At 43.8% G+C, this 26,565-nt stretch overlaps 1 protein-coding gene across 1 annotated transcript in view; it reads left to right on the top strand.

Annotated features, from left to right (window-relative positions):
• Positions 1-26,565, top strand: part of arid1b (AT-rich interactive domain 1B) — a gene marked incomplete at both ends in the record, with an annotated part of 155,745 nt that overhangs the window by 48,191 nt on the left and 80,989 nt on the right. The window contains one exon of the mRNA XM_079216991.1: positions 5,518-5,622. Within this exon, the coding sequence (XP_079073117.1) occupies positions 5,518-5,622 (105 nt within the window). The remainder of the gene's footprint in view (positions 1-5,517; positions 5,623-26,565) is intronic.

The raw sequence follows: 26,565 nt of genomic DNA, 5'->3' as shown, positions 1-26,565 counted from the left end.
AATCCAATCTGAAGGACACAGCACTAGAACAGGTCCTGCTACAAATGGGCCTATTAAGATAGGCTGGACACACACACACACACACACACACACACTGACATAGGTCACGGCTATCTGGGCATACACACACAGGCTTCTTCGCATACACATATGCACAAACAGCAGCTGTTTCCATGCTAATGGTCACCTTTCCCGTGATGATAATAATAGACCGTACCCTGCAATAAAGGGCCATGATTTCCATGGCGGGCAACCAACACACTGTTTAAAGGCAGTTGCAGGAGACAAAAGTAGGTCTGCCCTATAATATATTTACAGCGTATCCGACATAATCAGAATGTAGCTGCAATGTTTTCCAAATACTCTGAAATGGATCAAAAGATGTAAGTGTCAAGAAAACATGAAAGACAAGCACATCTTAACCAAATGTTGATTTGTCACATTTTTCAGAACACGGTGTAGCTCGCTCTCTCTGCTGATTGTTGCCTTAATTATGGCTCAGTCTGATTGGTGTGAGCATGTGTGCGTATCTGCAAGTCTGAACCGACGCATGTGTGAGCACGGGGTGTTGAATATGGATGTGCGCCCCTCTTCCCCCAAGCACCTCCACCACCACCACCACCACCACCACCTCTCCTTGATGCATAGCAGCTTTTTAACATGTCTGTAAGTGTTTCTACTTTAAGGTTGGTCGTTTTTTTAGCAGCTGCCTTCAGCAGTAATTAGCGCTGGTTAGCAGAGCATACACACAAAGACAGAAATGAAGACTTCCAGTCACAGCAGGAAACACGTCCTCACTTCTTACCTCAGCCTGACCCTCCCATCACTTGACCTATGGTCTTTTCCCAGTGCCTGACCCAGGATATCTCAGTGGGTGGGTGTCAGTATGTGCTTCTCTGGGTCTCACCCAATGGACATCAGAGACTTGAAGTCCTTGGGGTGATGTGGCAGAGGGTGGTGGTCAAATACACTGAGTTTCATGTATGTGTGTGTGTGTGGTTAGGCAGTGTGTTTAGGGGGGAGTGGGGTTATGGGCCTCTCTCCTAAAGACACGCAATTAAGCTTAATTTTTAATGAATATTAATGGCATTAGCGTTAGATTTTGTGGAGATGTGCATCTGCCAAGGTGCAGGGGAAAAAGGGGGGTGACTAATTCATTTGGTAGTCATGAGGAGAATGGCTGGAGATAGGGAGTGAGGGATGGGGGGGGGGGGGGGGGGGGAAGGGGATGGAGATGGAGAAACGGAGGTGGGTTGGGAAGGGAAGAAGAAGAGTGATGAATAAAAAGGAGTGCGAGAGATGTGAGAGGTGTGGAGAAAGCGAGAGATTAACGAGTAGAGCGGATGGACAGAGGAAGAAGAAGAGAGGGAGGAAGATGGGGTGATGCAGAGTGAGGGAGCATTTAAGACTGAGAGGAGAAAGTGGATGTTGAGGGAAAATGAAAATAACTGTAATAAGGACAAAAGGTGAGAAAAGAACAGACGACAAAGAGAAGAACAGAGGATGTGAGTGGAAGAAAGACGTTGAGAAATTCAGTTGACCCCCACAATAAAGCGACAAAAACACTGACATCTGCACACAAAGTTTTAAGCAAGTACGTTATTTAAAAAAAAACGTATAGTTTGAACTAACCCACATCTTTTTTTTACAAAAAGGAAAGAAGATCGAGACAGATGTCAACCAAAATCTGCTTAACGTGGCTGTGAGTTGTTGCTCCCTCCTGCTGCTTTCTGTGTCAAGTGGTGGCATAAAACGTGCATCGCTCGCCGTCATGACAGTTTCCTCGCTTGTTTTTTTTCCGAGGCAATCAAACTCATACAAGCAAAGCGAGGCGACGTTTCACCTCGCTCCCTGCTTGGATATCGAGGTAGAAAGTGTGCAGTGCAACCAACCAAAAAAGACTCAGTAGAACATTTTTAAATTAGGTGTGCGCCAAAAGAGAAAGCGAGTGTCATATTGTGTTTGCGTGTCATGTTTGGGAATTACTGTTTGGTGCAGCATCGTTGCCAGCGCAACTTGACCTTTGACCCAGTGTAAAAGATGACATTACAAACCGGTCGGACTACTTTACACGTCTCATGTTCCGGACGTCGACGCGGTTTTGCTTTCCCGAACGCTTCTCACTCGCCGACCGACTCCCGTTCCTGAGCGTCTGGGATTAACGTGGTGCTGCAATATTGATTTGCGTCCGCATGAAGCCTCTCCGGCTCTATATATTACACCACATTCAGCAGTCATCTATTCAATCAAATCTAATATTACACTGCCTCTCCACACAGCTGTCTAATAGCATTTAACTCACAGTTTGATTCCTGCATTCCCTCATGTACTTCAAACGCTTGCCTTCAATATCCTTCGTTCGTTTCTACTATGCCAAGAAGAAGTCTTTTGAAAAGCATGGAGGATGAATGAGCGTGTCTCTCTCTCTCTGGGTGTGTGTGTGTGTGTGTGTGTGTGTGTGTGTGAGAAGACAGGATTAGCTGTGGCCTAAGGCTTAAGGTATGGAGTGGAGTGTATTTTAGAAGCTTCTAAATTAGCTGGGAAATGGGATTTTGAGACAATGGACTGGAAAAAAAAACTCAAATGAAAGGATGCACTCGCAGCACTCCTTCATTTGCCTCTGATGTTCTCCCGCGCTCGCTTTTTCTAGCCTTTTTTTTTCACACTGTTGTTTTCGCTCTCTCTCTCTCTCTCCCTCCCTTTTCTCCTTCTCTATCGCTTTCGCATCTCACCTTCTGTATTTCTCTGTCAGCATCTGCCCTCCCTCCTCCCGGTCTCTGTTTATATCGCTCTCGCCCTCTCTGTCCATGTTGCAGTTGACAGTGATGATGTAAGAACCTAAGTGTAAACAGTAGTATGAGGCTAACCTCACTTTGACCCACTTACAACGGAAATCCCCTCGAGTACACACACACACACACACACACACACACACACACACACTACAGACTCATATGCCTGAGTAAATATTAGACTTGGGTCAGCAGCCACTCTTCTCATTTCCCTGTGTGAGCAACTGTCTGTTCATGTGCGCACTTTCATTTGAACTGAACCGTGCACATGTCTGTCCGACTATCAGAAAGCCACCGCACACCTCTTCACCTCCTTTTCTTGTCCTCTTCCTCCCTCCTTCCTGGGGGCGGGGGCTTTGAAACACTTTAAAAAAACGATCATGGTTCTGTTCATGAAAATAGCTCCTCCGATCTTCGCTGCGATCCTGTTGTTCAGTGTCTCTGCCCTCATTCTCTTCTGGGATGATATGTGATCCAGTGATTGAACCACATCTGGATGAACAGGGTTTCCCTCGGGCTTTTAGATGTGGCGAGGGAGATGTTGCGGGTTTTGGGGTTTGGGGTTATTATTGCAAGAATATGGTTAGATCATCATTTACATGGCTGACCATTTTCACTGTGATTATTATCTGAATAAAACTGAACATGTAGTTAGTTAAAGTCTAATGGAAAACAAAACCTCTTTTACAAGAGGAACCTAGCTTTCACTTTTACTTTTTTCACTCCAGAACATGATCTCAAATCCGCCTTAAACCTCGGCTCCGTGTTTTTATCCATGTGTCAACCAAAAACATGACAAACTGTAGAAGCAGAAGCATTCGTGAAATGTTGCTGACATGCCTTTATTCTCCATCTGTTAGCCGAGAAAACTAAAAGCATGAAAATGGTTTACCCTAAATTAATTGAGGTTGCAGTGAACAAGAATGATCCGTCTGGAAAAATAGGAGACAGATAAACCGGTGGAACACATTCAGGGACCTTACGCTAAACAACAAGGCTTCAGGACCAGATTATGGAAAACTGCAATGACAAGGCTGCACTCTAAAAATGTATTTTGAGTAAGTGTCCACTACACGCACACATAGATTGAATAATGAACAGGAAACATTAGGATATTTAACATTTATATACATATAGTATTGGCGCTTCAGTCATTTAATTGGCTAATAATTGAAATGTGGATTTGAAGGGACTACTCTAGGGCATTTAAGGTCATTAAATGATCTGTTCTTAATAATGGATGAATGAATACATTAACTTTTACTCTGTGTGTGTGTGTGTGTGTGTGTGTGTGTGTGCACGGCCGCTAATGCAGCATGCAAATGTGTGTACAGCAACTGCAAAGGTAATGTAAAGAGTGTGTATAAAACCTTACATCGGATTTCATAAAGAACGTTCAAAAGATTCAAATTGGTATCATTCACCCTGGAAGCACAAATTACGACACCTTTAATGCTCTGATAATAGATCCATTCCACATGATACATCTCTTGCTGTGAAGGATAATCTTCAGCTATAAAATTATATCACCTAGCTGACAGGGATATTGCCCACCTACTACAGTATAATCACACAACAGATAAGAAATCAAACTGTGGGGGGAAAATGGATTTTTGAAAGTAAAAACTTGAAGACAAACTGCATTTATGTGTGTAACATTGGTGTGTGTCTGTTTGTGTACGTACAGTATGCCGCGTCTGGTTGTGTGTTTAAGCACTGGTGTGTGATCTCTCGCCTCGTCTCGCCGATCAGTTATCACTAATCCTTCCACACAGAGCTCCTTAACAAGTTGCCATTGTGCTGCCGACGCTTAACATGATGGAGGAACGACCTCCGCGGTGAATGAAAAGAAGAGGGAGAGGGAAGGAGGGAGCGATACAGAGGGAGGAGGGAGAGGGAGAGGGCAACACCTCCGACAATGGGGAGAAAATTGGTTTACACTAGATAGGCTTGTGATTACAGAGAGAAAGAAAATGACTTAGATTGAACAATAGAACTGAGTGTGTGTGTGTTGGTGTGCGTTTTTTTTCAAGGATTAGTTGGTGGTTAGGCCGGGATTTGGTTGAAATGAATTGGCGGGTATGGGGTGTGTGTTTGGATGTTTTTCAGTCTGCATGCACTGCATCATCAGCAGCACATGTGAGCATTGTCTTGCGGGCGCCTCTTTGTGTTGTGACTTGATCTAACAGATCAGAGTCTTTATTACAGCCCTTAAAAACGGAAAACACCCTCACACACACTTTTAGACAATTCTCATCTTAAAGGATGAGTGTTTTGAATACCACGACGTCACAAGTGAGTCGTGTGTTCAACCCCAAGGGTTAAAATAAATTCAATTGACGTATTTTTTTCCCCCATGCACTTTTTTTGGGGCAAGAATCCTGCAAATTTCAAGCATCAAAGACTTGTGGCAAATATGACCTGGAGTCAGTCAAACCACGAGCTTATTATTCTTACCGTGTTCATAGACAGAGGACACTTTAATGACAATGTTTTGAAACTACCTCGAGCACTTTTAACTGCATTATATGGTCTAATTGTCTTTTTTCATCCCTCATAGCTGCCAGAAGACATGATATACAGTATTTATAATATCCTAATTTAGAATCCCCTCAAGAACTCGAAAAAATTGGCAATATACTGTCAAATAAATCCTTTTAATTTATTGATCATAGCTATAAATGACTCTGTGATTCTCTCTCTCTTTATCTGTTTTTCTGTCAAGGAGGCCCAGCAGGAGACGTACGTCACCAGGGGTCCGGCCCCAGGGAATTCTGGGAAGGCCAACAATGAGGATGGCGTCTCCCAAGACCGCCCGTCAAGTCTGCCGGTGAGTGACTGACAGCTCTGCCGACCAATGAGCACAAAGAGAGTTACACATTAGGCGAAAGTTTCTGTGCGTGAGAGAAACTGAGGGTTCTTTTGTCGTCGCAGACATCAAAACACGCCATCAAGCCTCAAAGAAACATTTGTTTCTCCTCCACTTTTTTTCCCCGAACATTCAGTTCAAGCCTCTTTGTCTCGTGTCCCATGGGAGACATGGATTTGACTGCTCACGTCAGAGTTTACGTCTGTCTTTTGACTGCCGTCCATTGCCGGAGGTCGAAAAAGGCCACGTGCAGCAGCCAGTGGTCGCAGCGTCGGCGCTCTCGCTCGCACACATGCGCCCACACATATGCCGAAAAAGCATATGCACGGACACAGAGCTTCTTGCTAATGCACGCAGTCACACATCCAAACCCACACGCTTTTGGCATTTTGGGCGAGCTAAAAAATCGTTAAGCAGGTTGACTGGAGGAGTAATTGAGAAGAAATGGTGAGGCCAGGCCGATCGGTGAGGGGAGAGAGATATGTGGGCTGCTCCAGTTTTTTGGCTAAACTAATCGTTTTTTTCTCTCTCTCTCTCTCTCTATCATTTCTTCCCTCACAGCTCCTCAGCACTTTCAAGAATAGAATAAATAGACATTTGCAAATGGTCGCAAATATTGGCACTGCTTGAGGTGTGTGTGCCGTTTAATTTACCAGATACTCAGGAGTGGAGGAATGAACTGCTAGGAAGACTAATATTAAGTGTACAAACTGTAATTAAGCCATACTATTTCCCATAGACTACCTTTAAAGTCTGTGTTCATTGGCCGTGACTCTGCTTTGAGTTTTATCCTCCATAACATACTAGTAGTATGTCATCTGCTTTATCTTGCCATTTTTTCTTTCATTTCATCTTCATTCTCCCACACTCTTTACCCCTCCCCCCTCTTCCCTTTTCCTTTCTGTCTTTCCCTCTAAAGTAGCATCATGAAAGCTTTTTTTTTTTTTTTTTTCACCCTCGTGCTATAATGAGAAATGGCCTTGATGTATCAGTGTGTGAATCCGGAGCATGAGAGCAAGCCGAGGCGAGCCGCCGCCGTCGCGGGGGCCGATCTGTTTGAACCACGGCCGATACCGCCCCATATTCCCTCGCCACTTTAATCCTGGCGTTTTACCCCTTGGGTTCTCCGTGTGTTTTCGCATCCCTTCCAAAGCACATGGCTCGCCGAGATCCTAATCGGCGGCAAGTTTTGATGAGAGAGAGACACACAGAGAGGGAGAGATGGGTAGATAGAAGAGGAGAGAGAGAGAAGGGGAGGGAAATTGCTCGGCGTTTGCCTGGCTCTTCCAGCAAGCTGTCACTGCAGAGATGTAACCAGTTTTTTTCTTCTCCCCCTCTCTTTTTCTCACTCTCTCGCCGCCGTTTGATGTCAGATCTAAAGCTGCTGTCATCTTTTCTTCTCCCTTTCTCTCTGTCAGGAGGGAGGGAGCGAGGGTCGGCAAAGTGTCATGTTGTTGTTTTGGGACGAGTCGGCTGTGTGATGTGGCGGGATTTTTTGAAGGGAGACCAAAGGGAAAAAAAAGTGCTTTAGTAACTTATCTCAAATGCAAGTCACAGTGCCCCATGGGTCTTTTAAAATGTAATGCATTGGAGATACAGCACGCCTTATATTCCATATCATTGTACAGTATCTGTATCTGTTCGTATGCAATCACCATCAGTACTTTCCTATTAGAAAGGCACAAAGTAAGAGCGCAAGCTAGTTCGAGTAGCATTAGCGGTGCTGTTAGTGTTGACCGTCTATCTACATTCCCGGGTCCTATTGTGTTCAAGTAGGGCATTAACATTGAACTCTGTGGCTTTTCTGTGTTAATGACTGAATGAGTGAATGTTTTCATTGTATACCTCTTAGTTTTTTTACCTGCCTCTTTTTGTCAGCAGTTATTTTAATGTTTTCCAGCAGCTTTTTCAGCGGATCGTTTTAAAAACTGACCCGGCAGTCACCAGCTGCCTTCCAGTGGTAATGCTAGGGGTAGCATTACCGCTACACTATTGCTTGTACAGTATTTTCAGCTTGTTGGCTCTGTTTTTTAGCAAAGATCATATTGAGAAGATGAACCCCTCGGTGGGGAGACTTTTGAGAAAAGTCACCAATCGGCCCAATTTATTTTCTCCCCCTTTGTGCACATCACACAGTGAGAGTAACACAAATACAGAAATGTAATGTTACCCTTGAGAAACCTCAGGCGTCACTGTTTCAGCTTCGCAGAAAGCTGAAAGAGAAATGTAGCTTCTCTTCGTCCAGTTGTCATTTTGGAAATTACCCCCCATTTCCCCACGGCAGGGATGTCAATAAAAGGTGACATGCCAGGTTGGCCACAGAGCTGCACAACATGATTGGCTCAGGAAGACATGTTGCTATCTGATGGCGGGGACTTTTGTGGCCCCTGAGAATAGAGAGTGAGAGCTCTGTGTTTACCTCTCCCCTTTGCATCTTTTGCCTAACATCACTAAGCAGAGGCAGTTCTTCCAGTACCACAGTGAGATGAGGAGCCAGGACTTTCATACCCACTGACCCTCCCACCCCCCTCTCCAACCCAACGCCACCCCCGTTCCAGTCACTACATGTTCCCTGCTCTCCGGTGCTCCCCTGACAGCCTGCCAAGCTGCCGCACAGCCTCCCATCCTCTGGGACATGGGAGAGGATGGCCAGCCATGTGGAAAGACAGAGAGAGAGAGAGCTGGGGGAGGGAGGGAGGGTGAGGTGAGATGGGGATGGATGGGGGAGGGGGGTTGTGGTGAAGAGCAGGATGGGAAAGACAATGAGTAAGAGAGGCGAGAGAGGGAGTGAAGCGGTGAAGTGAAACGTGGTTATCTTTTTGTCACTTGTTCAGGGTGAGGGATGTTGAATTCAGGCTCTGGGGTTCCGCCAGCGACATGTTATTCACACTAGCACACACACACACAGACACACATGGAGAAAAATATTTGTGTATGTCTTTCAGTGCTCATTTGCCCCTCCTTGACTTATTTTCTATCAGACAAAAAAAAAAAATTGAAACGCTATCTCTCCCCTCGCTGCCTCTTCCCTCTCATTCCTGTCCACCTTGCCCTCCTCTGTTATTCCAAGTGTTAGGTCATGAATGATTGACAGGGCACAGCTGGAGAGGCCTGCTCCCCTCCCTCCCTCTCTCTCTCTCTCTCTCTCTCTACTACCACACTCTTTGCTCACAAACACACACGCATCACACACTTTGATACACACTCTGTCCTCTGTGTGTGTGTGTGCTCTACCAGAGCATGTCAGTCAGGCTGCCTATACAGTATGTGCTCTCACTCTGGCTCTCCCCACTGTTGTGTTTTATTTTAGAGTCCCCAGGCAGGCAGACAGGCCAGCAGGCAGCACAGAGTAATGTCATCCAGCAGGGTTAGATTCAGCCTCCACATTAGTGCACACATCGGGGGAGGAGAGGAGAGGAGGAAAGGAGGCAGAGGGAGTCAAGAAAGCAAAGAAATGCAAGGGAGAAAGAAACAAAAATGTCTCTATTGGCTTGGACATATGGTTTAAAATACAAAAAGATTACATACTGAAGATGCAAATCATTCAGCATATATTTCAAGACTCTGTTTAAACTGACAAAATGCATTAGCCGTCCCACCAAGTGCAATTTCCCTGTAGGAATATAATTTCCTGTATACTAAAAATGTTTTTTTTTTCTTTGCGGCATGTGGAGAGAGAAAAGGAGGGTAGGTGGGGGAGGCGGGGAGACTCAGAGACGAGATGTTCTGGACCTTGTTGCCTATTCTTAGAACAGACAGCAGCACTGAAGGCCACAGCAGCTCCCTGCCACTGAACACACTGCGGCTCTGAGAATAGGACAGCTACTCTGAAGCCAGTTTCACACTCCGAGGTATAGGGGAATGCTCCTGGTCATGCCAGTCCTAAACCCGGAGACCTATTCGCTCAAATATGAGTACGAGCGATTGATCCATTGTCCCTTTATGTGTTGCTAGACCCTATGTGCTCCACGGGATTCCATAATTCACCGTATGATTTGAGATTTCTGTATCGAACTGGAACTATTTCTTACATTGGTCCTCGCACACTCCTCAAATTTGCTCACATATAATACATGTTTCCACCGCAGACCCAGATATCATGACACTGCAAGTCAGGGACCCTGGCTTCATCTAAAATGCAGACGGGCTATTTTTCCGCTTGTATGCCAGCCTGTTTTCATTTGCTCCTCATGAATCATTTAGCGCGCACACACAGTTTCATGTACACGCGTAGTTGTTTGATCCTCAAGAGCCGGGAACACGTGTTTTTGCTGGGGCCAAACCATTTGTTCCCCAACGGCTTTAAAAGACAGACATACATGAAGTGAAATTGATCTGCAGCTAAAATGTATCTGGGTCCTTCATCTGAACACATCTTCAGCATCCACCCTGATCAAATATGAAACCCTATTCACAGCCACTCTTGTTTTAATTAGGCACTTTCTAAATACTTGTAGCTTGTTTTTAATATCTTAGCAGCTTAAACGTCTGCAATGCCCTGTTAAGCCCTAGCGTCCCCCAATCGGGGGACCCTTTTATATCAGGAAAATCAAGAAAAAAATCATGGTATAAATCCCTCTCCCCCAAAAAAAGCAAACATGTTAGGTATCAAATTAAACATAAAAATCAGGGCTACAATAATATATAATCCCGATGTACAACCTCTAAACACAACTCAAACAATAAATGGGGTTAGGGTTATTAGGGTTAGGGCTAGGGCTTAAAGGGCTAAACACACTTTAGACTGCAGCACTAGAAGTCCAGTTTGAAATGGGGACCACCTGAAAAGAGGCCAGCCATTAGCTGGAAGATCCAAGTCTGAACCTCCATGTTGACAAGCATCTGCACTGCTGAAGGGTCCGTTAGCAGGACACTGAATCCCTACCAGCACTCCTCATCAGCTGACACACCACCTTCATCCCCTGTGGATGTGAGACATGCCAGAAAAGAATCTCCCTATGGGGATCAATGAAGTATTGTTTTTGCCTGAAGGCTTTTAGTTGTATCTTATGGCAAAATGTGATGGCTACACACTGTTCTGCCTACTGGGAACTGTGCTGGCCAGTGTGGGTTGTTAAAACAGACTGGTAACACAAGGTTGAGCAGTCGTGGTACAGGAAGGAGGGAGAAATTCCACAGCTGTGGATGAGGAGGAGGCCATGTTTATACCCATCCACCCCTGACAGGCTAGCTGACTGAAGCCCAGCACAGCAGAGTGAAGAGTGTGTGTGTGTGTGTGTGAGTGCATGTGTGCAGTGCACGCACTCTGTCCGAGCACTACTCTTACACACTTACCTACCCCTATGCTTACACATGCGTACACCCCCGGTGTGTGACAGGCTTTATGATTTGAGAGTGAGGGGGGAAATGGAGAGGGATGAACTTGGTTAAGAAAACACCAGTCCGGTTCCACTGGCGCCTCTCCACCAGCCTCTCCTACAGAGGAGAAGAGACAGAGGGGGGAGATAAGAGAGGAGGAGGAGGAGGAGGAGGAGGAAAGGGAGTGATGACTGACCTTAGAAGGAGAGAAATGTTTCCCCTCTCTTTTTTTATCCTTTGCCCAACAGTTCTCTTCCTCTGGCTTGGTGGCTTTTGTCAAAGCTTGTTTCATCTAACAGATTACAAAAGAGGCCAGTGATGGTGAGGAAGCTTATTGCTGTTGGGTTTTCATTAACACAACAGCACACAGACACACACAAACAGACACACACACACGCACACAAACACACACACGCACATTTAATGGATGATGTAAATGCAAAATCGATGACTGTGTGCGTTGTTGATACATGTACATGTGTATGCATCCTTGTGTGTGTGTGTGTGTGTGTTTGGAGCAGCAATCTGTGTGTATTATTGTTTTTGTTTTTTGGGATACACACAAAAAACACACATCAACACCTCTCTAACTGTCCTCCCCATTCCACCACGGGACAGTCAGCGGTGTGACAGAGTGTGAAAGCTGCTGTATCAGGATGTTGGATATACATCAGTAACAAACTGACAAACTGTGTTTTACCATTTGGGCTTGTACTTTCAAGGTGTTACATCCGATGTTGTTGTTAAAATGTGATGAAGATCCTGTCTTGACGTCACCTCACTTCAATCTGTTAGATTTGCTTTTGATAAAACTCTCTCTATATTGGATCCAGAACACCAAATAGATCTCCTCAAGTGCATACTTGATGGATCTCATTTTCAGCAACCATTACTGCCAGATATGCCCTTCTGGCACTAAGCCTCCCATTATTAATGGTGATTTTTCTGTTCCAATATTAATATTTAAATTAACTGTTAAATTGACTTCAAATATTATTGAGCCAATCTGAAGATTTTAAACATCTATTTTGTATTCATTAGTAGTTTGGACATGGGAACATTCTCTTGTCAAAGGATTTCTCAGAATATTAATGTGAAAGGATTTCTCATCCTCAACAATGTGGATTGAGTAACACATATGTATTTATATATATATATATATATATATATATATATATATATATATATATATATATATATATATATATATTGAGTGACAGTTGCTGCATTTGAAAATGTATGTTTTCTTCTTTCCTTGTATACTTGCTGTAGAAGGAAGGATTAAGTAAAAGACTGCATCTTTTCCCTCTTTCCTTTTCCTTCCCATCTCCCTCCCACTTTCCTTCCCTCCTCCCTTAGTGCACCCCCCACTCCCATTTCACTCCCTCTTTCCTGAGCTTCATCCACTTCTAACCTTTCTGGGTTTATTTTTATGTCTGGTCTTGGATGCCTGGCCTCCCAGCAGGCCGGCTTGGCAGGCGGGGGAGTGAGTGAGTGAGGGAGGAAGGAAGGAAGGAGGCAGCAGCGGAACGCAGGCGAAGGAAAGCGAAGGAATCGAAAGAGGGATGGAGGGGGGAAGGAGCCATCAGAGAAGGGAATGTTCTGTCATCACCATGGCTCCCTCTGGCTGCTGGGAGGCTGAAATTACATCTGACTTTGAAGTTAGGGGCAGCAACACCGCCAGTGTTGCTATAGTGACAGAACGTGTGTGCGTGTGTGTGTGTGTGTGTGTGTGTGTGTTTGTGTAAACTCCATGGGAGGTTTATTATGCATGATGCACACACTGTGACTAGTCCTGATGGTATTACAGTGCTGTTATTAATCTACTCTCATAAGATACCTGTGCTTTTAACACATCCACACACACAAGCACACAGGAACATATCTGGGAATTCATGCTAAGATGCATTCACACACACACACACACACACACACACACACACACGACCCATTTCACAGCTGGATTCAAACTTCACGTCGTGCCTTTTAAAGATTAAGATAAAGTTTTTCCTCTTATTATCTTTGAGAAGGTTTAGCTGGCTGCACACTGCGCTCACAGGCAAATGCAGAAGCGACTACGTGTGTCAAAATCACTTGCATATGCACACACACACTGGGTTGTTCAGATTGCAGATAGCTGTGTTTGGGTTGTTTGAGCTGCTAATATTCCACTGAGTCCTCGAATATTTATGGCTTTTGTTTCAAACTCTGAGATCGAGGAGAAGAGCATTTTATAAAGGTAGTAGATAGATAGATAGATAGATAGATAGATAGATAGATAGATAGATAGATAGATAGATAGATAGATAGATAGATAGATAGATAGATAGATAGGACCATAATAAAACAGATGAAAAGGTGGAGGGAGGGTGAGAGGAAATGGAGAGGAGGGATGGAGAGGTTGAAAATAATGTTCCATTAATGCAGAGGAGCCAGGCTCTCGCTGAGGGCCCAGCGCCAATCTGCATCTCCCTACAGTCTGCCTGCTATACATTTTTCATGAACGCTGAGCGAGAATTAGCGACGGATTGCTGCTGCAAATCGCTTCTCCTTGGTCGTGGGGGCCGACAGAGAGAGAGAGAGAGAGAGAGAGAGAGAGAGAGGAAGGGAAAGAGGATGAGAGTAAAGGAGGGAGGGGACAGTGCAGAAATGAGGAGAGGTGAAATAGAGGAGAACAGAAAAGGATGATTTGAAGGATGTGAGGAACAAAGGGGAGACAAGTGTAGTATAGTATGTACAGGTGTGGTGTGTTCACAATGTTGACACTTATTATGACCAGCGTTTACATCAGCAAGTCACACTCATTGTTCATATACAGTACAACACTATGTGGTGGTGACGTGGTTCTGGCACTGCGTCTAATTTAACTTTGTGCTGCAGGATAGTTTCATATGTAGAGCAATGTTTGAATACCGGCCATGTTTAGACTGTCTACTAGTTAGTGGATCGATGTTCTTTGATACACTGCATTTGTAAATGCCATGATCTGCAACAGTTTATCTATCAGCTTGTCCACAACTCATTCCTGTTTTAACATCTATTTTCAGGCAATATTATCTTTGCAACAACGCACAGGCAGTGGTGTTTGTTTGATTCTCCATGTTTTTTAGATTGGAGAACAGACTGGCATCTACAAAATCTCAAACTATACCGACAGCAAATAAAATACCTACAATTTGTAAAACATTTAGTTAGAAGTTAGTACTTGGGGAGCTGAGTCAGAGATCCATTATTTTAATCTCTAATGTTGGTGATGAATGCTCAATTCTACATTTCCCATAATGGACAGACAAGCATTTGTTCATTAGACACAGGCGGACTTCTTATTGTGGTTTTCTTTGTTTGTATTTTAGTCCCCTCCTCTCCACAAATGTCCTCTCCTTGGCCTGTGCCATATAGTTCTGACCCCAATCTCCACTCCAATATCGTCCACTTTCATTTTCCAACGGTGGCCTTGTGCTGCCATTACAGACCCTGGCTGCCTAACTGGCTTACTCATATGCTGTCTGGTTTACTGACTGGTTGTCCACCTGCTCTCTGTTCCTCTAAAGAACAATTTTCCGGTCTGAGTTGGGCTTTGTGAGATTGAATGGCATGTGTGTGTGTGTGGGTGTGAAGGCAACAGAATCACATCATCCCGTCGTTAATTTAGCAGCCTGCAGTTTACAGCAGAATCAATCATATTTGAGATTTGACCATAATTCCTTCTGAGTGTGTTTTGCGTCCAAATTGTGGTCCTGACTGACTGACTGTGTGTCTTTGTGTACAGGATGATGTTTCCATTCGATTGTCCACTGCTACAATAGTGCTGCTTCATACAAGCTATAGGATGGACCCAGAAATGTGTATCTACATCGGTGATGAAAAGAAAAAGATATTTGACAAGAGATGATGTGGGTCTGTGTGTGTGTGTGTGTGTCCACGCCTATGATTGCCGCTGTAATCTGCTCTCTCCTGCTAGCCACGGTTATTACAGTCGTCGATATGCTGCTCAGGGCTTTATAGACGCAAGCAACAAGACTCGGCCTGGACGCCCGCCAGAGTGCGTGTGTGCGTGCCAAAGTGCTTTATATTTGTTGTTACACTTGTGTGCGCGCATTTGTGTGCATGATCCTTTGCTCTGTGCGTATGTAATTGAGCTCTCCTCTCATGTAAAGACCGGTTCAACAGTGTGTTAATTACTTATGTTCCAAAAGCGTGTGACCCCGGCATTGTACGCATTTTATCTACAGGGTTTACTTTATGTCTGCATGCATGAGCATGTATGTCGGTGAGCGTGTGTGGGCCAAGTTTACTGTGTTAATGGATTGATAAGCTGGGGGGAAGTGAGGGGGGGGGGCTTCAGTGTTGTTTTGCTTGTTGCAGAAGAGTCAAAAGGGGAAAAGAAGTAGAGACAGAAAGAGGAAGGCGGGGAGAAAGCTATTGGCCGGGGATGGAAGGAGGCATCGAGGTGTGGAGGGGTTTTCTCCTCCTGGTATTCAGCCTTGACTGATGCCTGTTGTTCACTCCACTTCTACTGTTTACCATCCTGCCAGCGAGATTACTATCAGGGCTTGGCAGTGGGTTACAATGGGACTGAAACAATGTAACATTTGCTTTTGTAACACTGTCATACATGCATAAGCACACACACACACACACACACACACACACACACACACACACACACACACATCGCGAGGGTCACTGATGGCCCATTTTCCCAGTCGCACTGCTCTTTTAGAAGCGTGCGACCATCTGTCTGGTTTGGCCAGACGATTAAACAAATCCTCTCTCTCTCTCTCTCTCTCTCTCTCTCTCTCTTTCTCTCTCTCTCTCTCTGTGCATGTGTGTTTGGTGCACCAGCAGCGTGATTGAGGTCTCCTCACATATCAGCAACCTGTGACCTCCACGGCATGAAAAAACCCCCGTCCTCCACGGTGTTTGTGTGTGTACGTGTGTGCTGTTATAATAATGCTTTCATCTCTTGACGGATGTACCACACTAGAAATTAAGAAACAATGTCCCTTCTGTTCAGAGAAAACATCTTGTTTTTAATGGATTCTTTATGTGCTCTAATTCTTGGAAATGTTTCTGTGTGTTCTGAGTATGCTTTAGTTGTTATAATTGACTCTTATTGAGTTTAATTGTTGCTTCTCTATGGACTGAGTATATTTTTATTGTTTTAATTATTTCATAATGTGATAAGACCCCCTGAGCCCACATCATATAGATATGTTTTTGAAAAATATGCAGCAGTGCAACAACAAATAAACAAACTCTTGACCTTTGTAGGGGTCATGGAGTCAATTGTGTGTTTGCACACAGCACCATAATGTAGTCGAGTTCTTTTGAAATATCTGTTAAGCACTAACATGTCACCCATGTGACTTTGCCCTGTATGGGAATTCCTACGTGCACATCAATAAAAGAAATGCAAGAGTAAAATATACATAATAATAATGCACTGAAAGGGACACATTCAACACTAATTTAACTAGTAAAGCTTGGAGTATATTAACATTAACATTAACATTACATGGCATTCCTTTTGGTGCATACATCTTATACGTCCTCCACCAATGATCTGAGTACTTCCACCTTCCACCACTTCCTCCACCTCTGACCAAAAGACAGATGTCCATTTACGCAGCCAAACACCAAGCTCATCAGCGGAATCACAAGAACATTAGTCCTGTTTAGACAGAGCATGTATCTCACACACACACACACATGCACACACACGCACACACACACATGCACCAACACACTCAGTCGGGGTAATTTTGAAAGAGTCTTGTGGTAGCTTTGCATAGCATTCGGGCTAATGGCGTGCCATGTGCTTCCTCCCAGGTCAGTGAATCCATTAGCAGCTGTATTACTGCCACATAATAGCTTATTGGTTAGTGGGGGAAAAAATTACCAAGAGGCCACGACAAGAAGAGAGACAGAGAGATAAAACGATGAAGAGAGAGAGAGAAAGAGTTGTCTCTAGCAGAGCCTCAGAATTGAGTTACAGCTGTTATGATTTGTCGTCTTTCAAGTCTTTTTCTCTCTCTCTTCTTTTTCATTTCTTGTTTCCGCCCACTTCTCTTTCACCCTCAGGGCTTTGGGAGGTTTTTATCTTTCTAATGAGCCGTTGATTCCTTTTTTTTTTTTTTTTTTTACCGTTACCTCATTCGTTCCGGGTGGAAGGCAATATTTGTCGTACTGTCAAGCCGGCGTTTGCGTCGAGCGTGTGCGCTCGTGTGTGTGTGTGTGTGTGTGTGTGTGGACAGCAGCGAAACTAAGTGGTGCAAAGTGCTTACGCCGTGGTGTTGGTTGGCGTTGGTGGTAGAAGTGGACGCAGGGGGTCGGAGTAGTTTGGCACCGTGGCCCAGGCGGCCATGTTGTTCTCCCTAGCCTTATCAATATGCAGCACTGTGGGCGGTTTGCAATTGGCTTGATTGCTTTAATTGGTCGGACACATTTGCAACACACACACTCAGGGTTATAGCATTTTGTTTCTGTTGCGCCGAATGTATTGTTGTTGTGATATTTTGTCCAGCGACTGCGAGACTCTGCACTGTTCGGTTCAACTTTGCATGAGTCATTTCGCTCCTACACACTCATATGCATATTCTGTAAACACACGTTGCATGCACACTCACACTCACGCATACACATACAAACAAGACAGTTTGGAGTAGGGAGAAGTTTAAAGGTGATCCTCTGTTATGAGCAAAATCATAAATATGTATAAGACACAGATTGTACTGTGTATGCACACACACACACACACACACACACACACATAGACAAATGAACTGTCTACTGTTAGTGTGTCAGTCACTCTAAGCATTTATATCAGTGGCAGCTTGGCGGTATCTCAGCAAGCATGTGCTTACTTGCTGGCTTGGCTTGCTTGTGTGTTTATAAACGTGTGTGTGTGTGTGTGTGTGTTGAGGGAGGGGGGGTTAAAATGATGTGGAAATCAAATTCACCTTGAAGTGTCCTTCTCTCTCCCCTCACCACCCCCGTATTTTTGCCTTCGTCTTTGCTTTGAACGCACTGCAGCACTCAGTTCAAAGAGAGACGCCTGCTTGTGTGTGTGTGTGTGTGTGTGTGTGTGTGTGTGTGTGTGTGTGTGTGTGTGTTTGTTAGTAATGATAGCAGGGTTTGAGATGGAAAGAGGGAGAAAGACCCACCGCTGCACTCTAACTTGGAATGATGGCATTATGTTCACATGTTCCTCCTCCTTTAAATTTAGTACCGTAAGGAGTATGTTTATGCACATCACACTGACGTATATATTTGGTATATTTCTGCAAAGGCATGCATATTAGATCGATTCTTGTGTACGTTTATGCACATACACACGTGCACAGGAACTCTGGGGATCTTATTGGAGCATTTGACCTAAAGGTCACCCACTGGTAGCAATTGGCAGCTGCTGATGGCAGTCAATATCTGATATTCACAGTTGACTTTTGCACGTGATAATCAAACAAGATTAATGTCCGCAGCACTTTGCATTCCACTCTCAGTTTCAGACAAGACCTGAGAAAGTGAGAGGACAAAGGGAAGGATGGAATGGAGGAAAGAGGGAAGGCCAACCTTCCTTGATATCTTGTTTTGCCTTCCTTCCCTCTTTCCTGGATGGACTGACATTGGGAAGGAGATGATGTAAGAATACTGGGTTTCAAAGATGTTGGGAAATAAAGACAGAAAAGACATACTATACACTATTAGACATTTGGACTTCAAGAAAGGGAATATCCTTCTCCTCCTGGGTCTCACAGAGGCTGGTTTAAGACGACGAGGCGGCAGGCCAGGAGACAGTAAAGGTCACCCCGTCTTTCTCTTACTCCCTGCTACCTCGTGCTCTCAATCATTGAAATGATTTCCTCTCATACCGATGCTTCTGTTATGTGGAGAAATGTTACAGCTTGGCATCAGAATACAGAATGATGATCAGAGACAGGCGAGGGAAGTCCTAAATCGTTGCTCTAAAGGTGCATCCACATCACCTTTTTACAGTGTAATTACCGACACTTAAAATCACAGCAGTGATTACATTAGTTTACTCGTAGCCTCCTTCATTGTCTGAGAACAAAATGTGGTTTGGGAAAAAAACAAGTCTTGGAAAAATATAGATAACTCCATATAATAGCAAACTAAAAAACAAATAACATAATATCATATACATAATAATAAAATGAAGGTAAAATATACATTTCAAATGATTATATTCGGTAATATTGTCAAGTGAAATCATAAACCAAACTGTCAATCAAGTGCCTAATATTCTTCTATACCTCTAAAAAAAATGTGTTTTGACTTTTAGCCTGAAGTCCTCCGGTCTTCCGTTTCTCCTATTTCCTTTACTCTCCGTCTCACCTCTGTCCTTTTCTAATTTCTCCTCGTCCCTCCTCTCTTTTCTATTCTTCACCATCTTTTTCCATCCTGATTCCTTCTGTCCTTTTGACCTCATCCCCTCTTATTTCCTGTCCTCCTCCTCCTCTGCTCCTCTGCTCCTCTCCTCTCTGACTCAGGAGGCTGTAGTCTCCAAAAGGTCAGTCCCGGCTGACATTTTCCGTGGGACCTCATTGATTTCCCCTCCGCACGTTGGGATTGGCTAACCGACGCTACCTCCATTTCCCACCAATCCCTTTTAACCAGGAAGCCAGCCAGCCAGCTGACCCCGGGGTCAACCAGCTCCAAATAGCTTTTTCTGGAGCGTTACATTCTTGTTTGCTCTATATTTCTCTCCTTTCAGCTTGCACATCTCCCTGCAGGCTGAGGAGAGAGGGAGAGGAGCGAGGGATGGATGGATGAAGGATAAGGATTAAGGCTTAAAATGGAAGTTTACAAGGCCAATGGTTCTCATATCCTGGTTCAGGGTCTCCCACGCCTCCTTGATATGCCTCCAGAGGGCCCCTGGCAAAACATGGAATTATTTCATTTTACTGTATTACATCAGAAAATCAATATTTTGATTTTACTCTCTACTACCATATCTTTTCATACATTGCAGACCCTAAAACAACTGTCATTAGTCTCCCTCTGGGTTTTCGAGGCTGGAGTCCCCACAGTCTAAGAAATCCTCCACTCTAGTCTGAGCATCGTACTCTGTATCCGTCTACCTGCATTGGTCTGTGTTTCAGGGTTACAGCCTAGCTGCAGAGCCTATGAGCTTAGCCTTGGTAGCTATGTCAGAGGCTACAGGATCGCTGACGTGTTCCTCTGGGCTGAGGACAGACACTATGTGGAGGCTTACACGAAATGTGCTGCTCAGTTTGTGTCTGTCTTACCTCTTTCCCTCCAAGTTTCTGATGCCGGTGGAGATTGCTTGCAAGGGAAAGCCTTCTCTTTTTCAGTAACACATGGAGCAAAGTCATTTCCACCGACGATCATCTTTTCTCACCACAATCACTGCTCCCTAATCACTGTGAATGAAAGAACGTGAGTACAAGGCTGTCGTCTAACGAGATGAGACAAAATTTAGATTACCTGGATGCTACTCCAGTTATACCGAGTGCGTTGCCCATTGTTGCTATGTATCAGAAAGTAAATGGAGGAATGTAAACACAGTCACTGGAGGAAATATAATTAGGCGTTTTAAAACTTATCTCTGCCTATTTTTCAGTGTAAATCGAGCCACTGTCTGCTGCATACGTAATGACATGATAAACAAGTTTCAATTGTAGAGAAAGTAAAAGGGGCAGCAGGCGAGAACATCTTTTGGTTACGTGCATCTGAATATGCACGGCTTATGTGCACTGTGACTGATGCATGCACTTGGTTTTGCATAACACATATCAGAGAATACCTCTTCCTCTGTCTGCATCTTTATCCGTTTGTGTTTTCTTTCCCCCCTGCCCCTCCCGGCTCGGCTGCTTCCTACTGCAGAAAATGCCGTTCCTCGTGAGACGGCAGCGCCGGCGCTGGTAGAAAATGTCCGAACGCAACGGCGTAAACAAACAGGCAGACAGCTCTCAGTCTTTCTCTGTGAAGTGATAATGTGTTCCCCACGCTGTTTTTGTTCTCATGCTAATGAAGTGGACCGCATCGGTAATCACTTTCAAACCCTCAGCCAGGGAAAAGGTAGAAACGGCAAAACAAAGGCTCCAACAAAAAGGATTTTGTGCGTGTGTGTGTGTGTGTGTGTGTGTGTGTGTGTGTGTCTCTCTCTCTCTCTGTTGTGAGTGTAATCTGAAGTGGAAGTAGAAATAGAAGTGGATGTGCGTTTGAAGTGGGCTTGTGTGTCCCCTAGTTTGTACCTTTTTCTGTATCTGCACGAACCCATTGCGCAACGACCATGACCCGCTGCAGGGGAAGGTCAAAGGTCACCTGATCCCGCCGGGGAGATGTTCATGTCAAATGTTCAAATAGAGCCGAGCAGAAGCTGTATTCATTAATTGTAGTAGAAGTGATTAAAAGTGATATTAAATGGGGTTAAAACTGTTTCCCAGCATGCATGTTTCCCAGCATGCATTTCACGTTGCTGCAGAAGTTAAAAAAAACAACAAAAAAACATCTTCAGAAAACCCCTTTGATCGTAAATCTGCTCTTAGATCTAGTGGAGGCATACATGTGTCAACTAGTGCTTTTTCAGAACCCGACTCAAATGTTTCTCTTCATCAAGCAGTCAGTGGTGGACAGCTGCTGCAAACACTGCACACACACTTTACCTTGTTTACTGTGAAGTAACAAACTTAAAAGTCCGGTCAGAGCTGCAGAGTCGCTCAGCATCTGCTGTTATGGACTGAAAACTCACTTTAGCCTCCTTCAGAAATACAACTTTTCAGCCAGGGTGTCTAAAGTTTGTGTCTTGTCTCCGCACTGCTGTCCCACTCAATCTTTCATTGTTTACAGTGTAACATCAGATTTCCTGAACTTTGACCTCTTTACTTCATATGCACACCCATGCACTGTGTGTAAGATATTTAGCACAATGAGACCACCTCCATGAAAATAAAACGACAGATCCAATTGCTAAAACAGGTTTTTGCCATGAAGCCTATCTCGGCAGATGAAAGAACAAATCTAAACTTTCATTTCCTGCGTAAGTCTCTCTCTGTATATTAGTATAGTATAATATATATCTCCCCTTCCATCCTCTCTTTGCTTTTTATTTTTTCAAATTCTTGCTCTCCTCCAGGCTGACTGAGTTTAGGACATAAACCTGAAATGCTGCGAGCTATTTGTTTACTGGAGACCTTGGAAATTAGCATGTTTCAGAAGGCAAAGTACAGTTATAAAACACATTGTTTCCAGGGATTTCGTTTTTTAGCCTTTTCACCCCATAGATGTGTGTGTGTCCACTCGTCTGCTCCAATGCACACGTTTTCTTTCTGTCACATGTGTTTGTCCTGTGTGCATGCTCACATACTCTTATGCACTGGTGTTCATCTGGCTGTGTGTGTGTGTGTGTGTGTGTGTGTGTGTGTGTGTGTGTCAGCTCTTTCGGTGGAATACATTCGCTGCAGTAACAAGCTATTGATTGAACCGGGTGTCAGGCTGCTGCTGATCTCATGGAAGTTTTCCCTTTGCCATGTTGGCCATCGCTGATCTTATTTCAAGTGCCATGTCCCCACCTCTAAAACATCACTTCCTTGTTACGGCGCCTACCCATCAGCATCTCCAGGTGTGTACATCAGCCCAGTTAAAACCTTTCATCAGCTCAGTATCAGTGATGGTTTGTAAACGAGCACCACAGTGGACATTTTATTTGTAATAAAATGCCACATTGGGAAGCTCCTGTCAAAAAATATGCCCCACATTTTTACCTTTGGGTGCAAACTAGAGAAGCTGTTAACAAGAAAATCAGCTGTGGTTTATGAAATATTGATCACGGTTTTAATTAGCATTTCTGTCTCAAAATACATTTCAATTTAAAGTGCCAAACACACAGTCATGACTCACTTTCGCTATGCGTACACACAGACAGACACACACACACACACACACACACACACACCTGCTTTGCTACTGGCGTGATGTTGGCGTCCCAGAGGTAATTAGACTGAGGATGTTGCTGGCTGTGCTACAACAGCTCAAATAACTGGACTAACTCTACTACACCTGTCTGGAGGGAGAAACTCTGTGTGTGTGAGTGTGTGTGTGTGTGTGTGTGTGTGTGTGCACGACATCCCTTGCTAAAGATGTATAGTGCACGTCTATGAATACGTGTGTCCTTGCTGATGACACACGGTCGTGTTTGATGCTCGCTGTGTCATCTTGATGTGTGCACATGTGAACTCTTTTAGTGATGATATGCTCGTGTGAATGTGCGCTTGTGTGTACGTGTCATCACCTGCCAGCACACCGTTGTTTTGACATCACTCTGATCTCAGTGATAAGCCTTAACAACAGGAGCATATATGATCATCACACACACACACACACAGACAGACAGAGGTGTAGATGAAAGGCTAGACGTCTGGATTATGGAGGAGCTAACATGACAAGGCTGTTATCTGTTATGCTCTTTATGAATATCGCTAGATGGTCTTTAGGATAGATGGCGCAGGCTTTGATGATCGTTGTGTTACTGGAATGACATTTTGGCAGTTGTGTACACTTGAAAAAAAACACGGCGCAACATAATGCGCTAAGCTCAAACGCACACACACGATCGCAAATGTAGGGATTTTTGTGCAAGCTGTCGTCTTCTCTCTCACACAGTTCCACACACGTTTTTGGGAGAGCATGCTGCTACATCTCCTGCTCTTCTTCTCTTTCTTTCTAGCACACAAACACACCCACACACACTCGCACACACACTTTACCCAGCTCAATGTTGTGTTTTATATGCTATGTGAAGCCGACAAAGGTTAGTTAGTTCGACCTCTGCCTGCTGTATTAAGCCTCTTATCTATTGGAAAGGTAAAAATACACAAACGCACACCAACTGGAGGCTAAAATTAGCGCTGTAATTGGGATGATTTTTGGAGGAGAGTAATAAAGAGAGAAGCTTTGAGAGAGAGAGAGAGTCTGCCTTTTTCCCCTCACACGCTGCATTTCATTTTAAATTGAGCTTTCTTCTCTCTGTTTATTTCTGATGGCTTTATGCCACTAGACACATGCTAATAGGATTTCTGCTCATAAATTAACTTGGCTCTTTCCTCCTGTAGGGCCGTCTCTGCTCTTTGACCACTCACTGTTCAATTATAGTTTTTTTTTTCCCCCAGTTTGTTTTATTATTAAATGCAGTGCAGCCCAGAGTTAGTAATGTAGTTTTCTAAAAGGCTTCTCCGCTCGCCCAGGAATAACATTCTGAAGGGGAAATACCGAATGATTGTATTCATTCATTTATTAATTTATTTCTCTCCCGCTATTGTATAAAAATAAATATAAAAAAAAGTCTAATTTAAAAACATCCACTATTTATGTGGTATTGCAAAGACTAGCCCAAGCTTTGCTGTCATGTTGCTGCTTTCCTGACCTTGAAATGTGTCTTCCTTGTTGGTTTGCAGTGTGTGTGTGTGTGTGTGTGTGTGTGTGTGTGTGTGGCGCAAACAGGGCCGAGGTGCTGAGAGGAGTTTCGTGCAAATGAGGCCATGATGGGTGCAGTGTTGGTAGCTTGGTGAAAACTGAATGTTTTGTATTGAAAATAGACCCCCTCTGACCAAGTCTGTTTAAATATAATGTGACTCAGTTGACTGAATGGTTACAGCAGCTCCAGGATGCTGGTAGTTAAGATGTATTTACTCAGGAAGTAAGACCTGAGAACAAAATGCAGATACATCAAAATGCAGTCATCACACACAGAGACACCAACAAGTATTATTCAAGATATCAGTGGGACTTCAACAATATTTTAGAAAGAGTCACTAACTTTGATTTGCAGTTCATCCACTTTTTATTTTGCATTTTTCAACAAAACAGAACGATCCTTGACATTTAAATCGACATCAGAAAATACATTGTAAATAATCAAAACAGTAATATTAGTATCAATAGTTTAGCGATTATAAATGCTAACCTTTACACACATGCCCATACACATGCACATCTAGACCGACACATGCTTATACATGCATCGACATGTAACTACACATTTTTAAAGGGTTAACACATTTAGATTGGCTTCATAACTCCTGATTTAAAGATAAGTTGTTGTTGTGTTTTACGTTTTTGGCCGTTACAAAATTGATATTGTAATCACCAAGTTCCTGAGATTATGTGGCGTCTGTACTGAAAAGTAATCAGAGTAATCTGCTGATTGCATATGTTTTAACCAGAGCCCCAGGCAGTGCTGGACAGTTACTCATTGCTGTAATATGAGCAGCATCAGGGATTACATTTATCATTCATCCAAGTAACGCTGTGTTACTGGTGAACATGCAAAAGCATGCATTGCACCATACATTTAATATTTTGCACCTCCAGTTAAATATGAGTAATAAATGCCATGTGCATGGACAGCGTGGGCGTCTCCATGCGTACCTTCTATTTTGGTTCATGTATGTGCAGAAAAAGCGTAATGTGCAAGGCGGCTGGGTGAAGGTGAATATAGATCAGCAGGTGGGGTGATTATTAAATACTCTCTCAGTCTCATAGCTGGAAAAAGGAAAAAGAAACCTAGCAGTATCATTATTACAGTATAACTAATAAACTAGAATGTGACCTTTTAGTGTGATTATAGTGAGAATGCTGATAAAGACTGAGTCTAAAACGACATTCTTACTTATATGTTTCATCCACAAGCGCTTTTAGATTACATTACAAGAATCATAACAATATGTGACAGTACCTGACACACGATGATCCACTACGTGAATGACACCACCACGCTTCTGCAAATGAGCCGCACAAAATTTTATTGCGTGCCTTCAACTATTCAGTTATGACCAAAGTAACAGCTGGGGTATACACACTGTATTCTTGTGCAGATGACCCGGCATTGCTTTCAAAACAGAGCCACTCGATTTTGGTAGCAGCCTTCAAAAAACTCACAGTTAATAGCTTTCTATTGTAGATTTAAACTACCCTACACTTTGCTCATATTCCAGAAAAACTTGCCAAGGTCGTGTTCTCGCTGGTCGCTAACAGCGTGGCCCAAATAAGCAACACGGATTAATTTTGTGTGCACCTGTGTGATTGTGTAGTTCTTGCGTGATAGAAGTATGTCTTTTTTAATCACTGTATTTGTTTGCGTACAATTAAATCTATGTACATACAGTGTAACAAATCCACGAGGCTGTGTGTTTGCGTATGGAAAAATACACCAAAGCTGACTTCCCACCTTCAAAAAGGTAGATCAAGGATAGCTCTCAACTCAATTTGGAGAAACAGAGAGATAGAAAGAGAGAGAGAGAGAGAGAGAGAGAGAGACAGAAAGAAAACAAGAAAGTGGATAAAAAAAGAGAGGAAAACTGCCAGGCTGTTTGTTCCCACCTGTCTTGACTTGAAAGAAGAAAGAGGGGGAAGACAAAGACTCGCAGACGCTTGGGAAGACTTGAAAAGGGGGAACATAAAGGAGAGGAAGATAGGAGGAAGAGGAAGAGAGCAGATATGTGCGCAGCCCCAAAAGGCACGGCGGCGTTTGAAGCCCAGGAGCTGGAACAAGCAGAAGCATTGACTTCATAGAGATCAGTCCGCGGGTAAACGACTGGGTGG

Source organism: Taurulus bubalis (assembly GCF_910589615.1).
Source record: "Taurulus bubalis genome assembly, chromosome: 4".
Lineage (NCBI taxonomy): Eukaryota > Metazoa > Chordata > Actinopteri > Perciformes > Cottidae > Taurulus > Taurulus bubalis.
The sequence above is the reverse complement of the archived record's forward strand: the minus strand, read 5'-3'. Positions and strand labels throughout refer to the sequence as shown.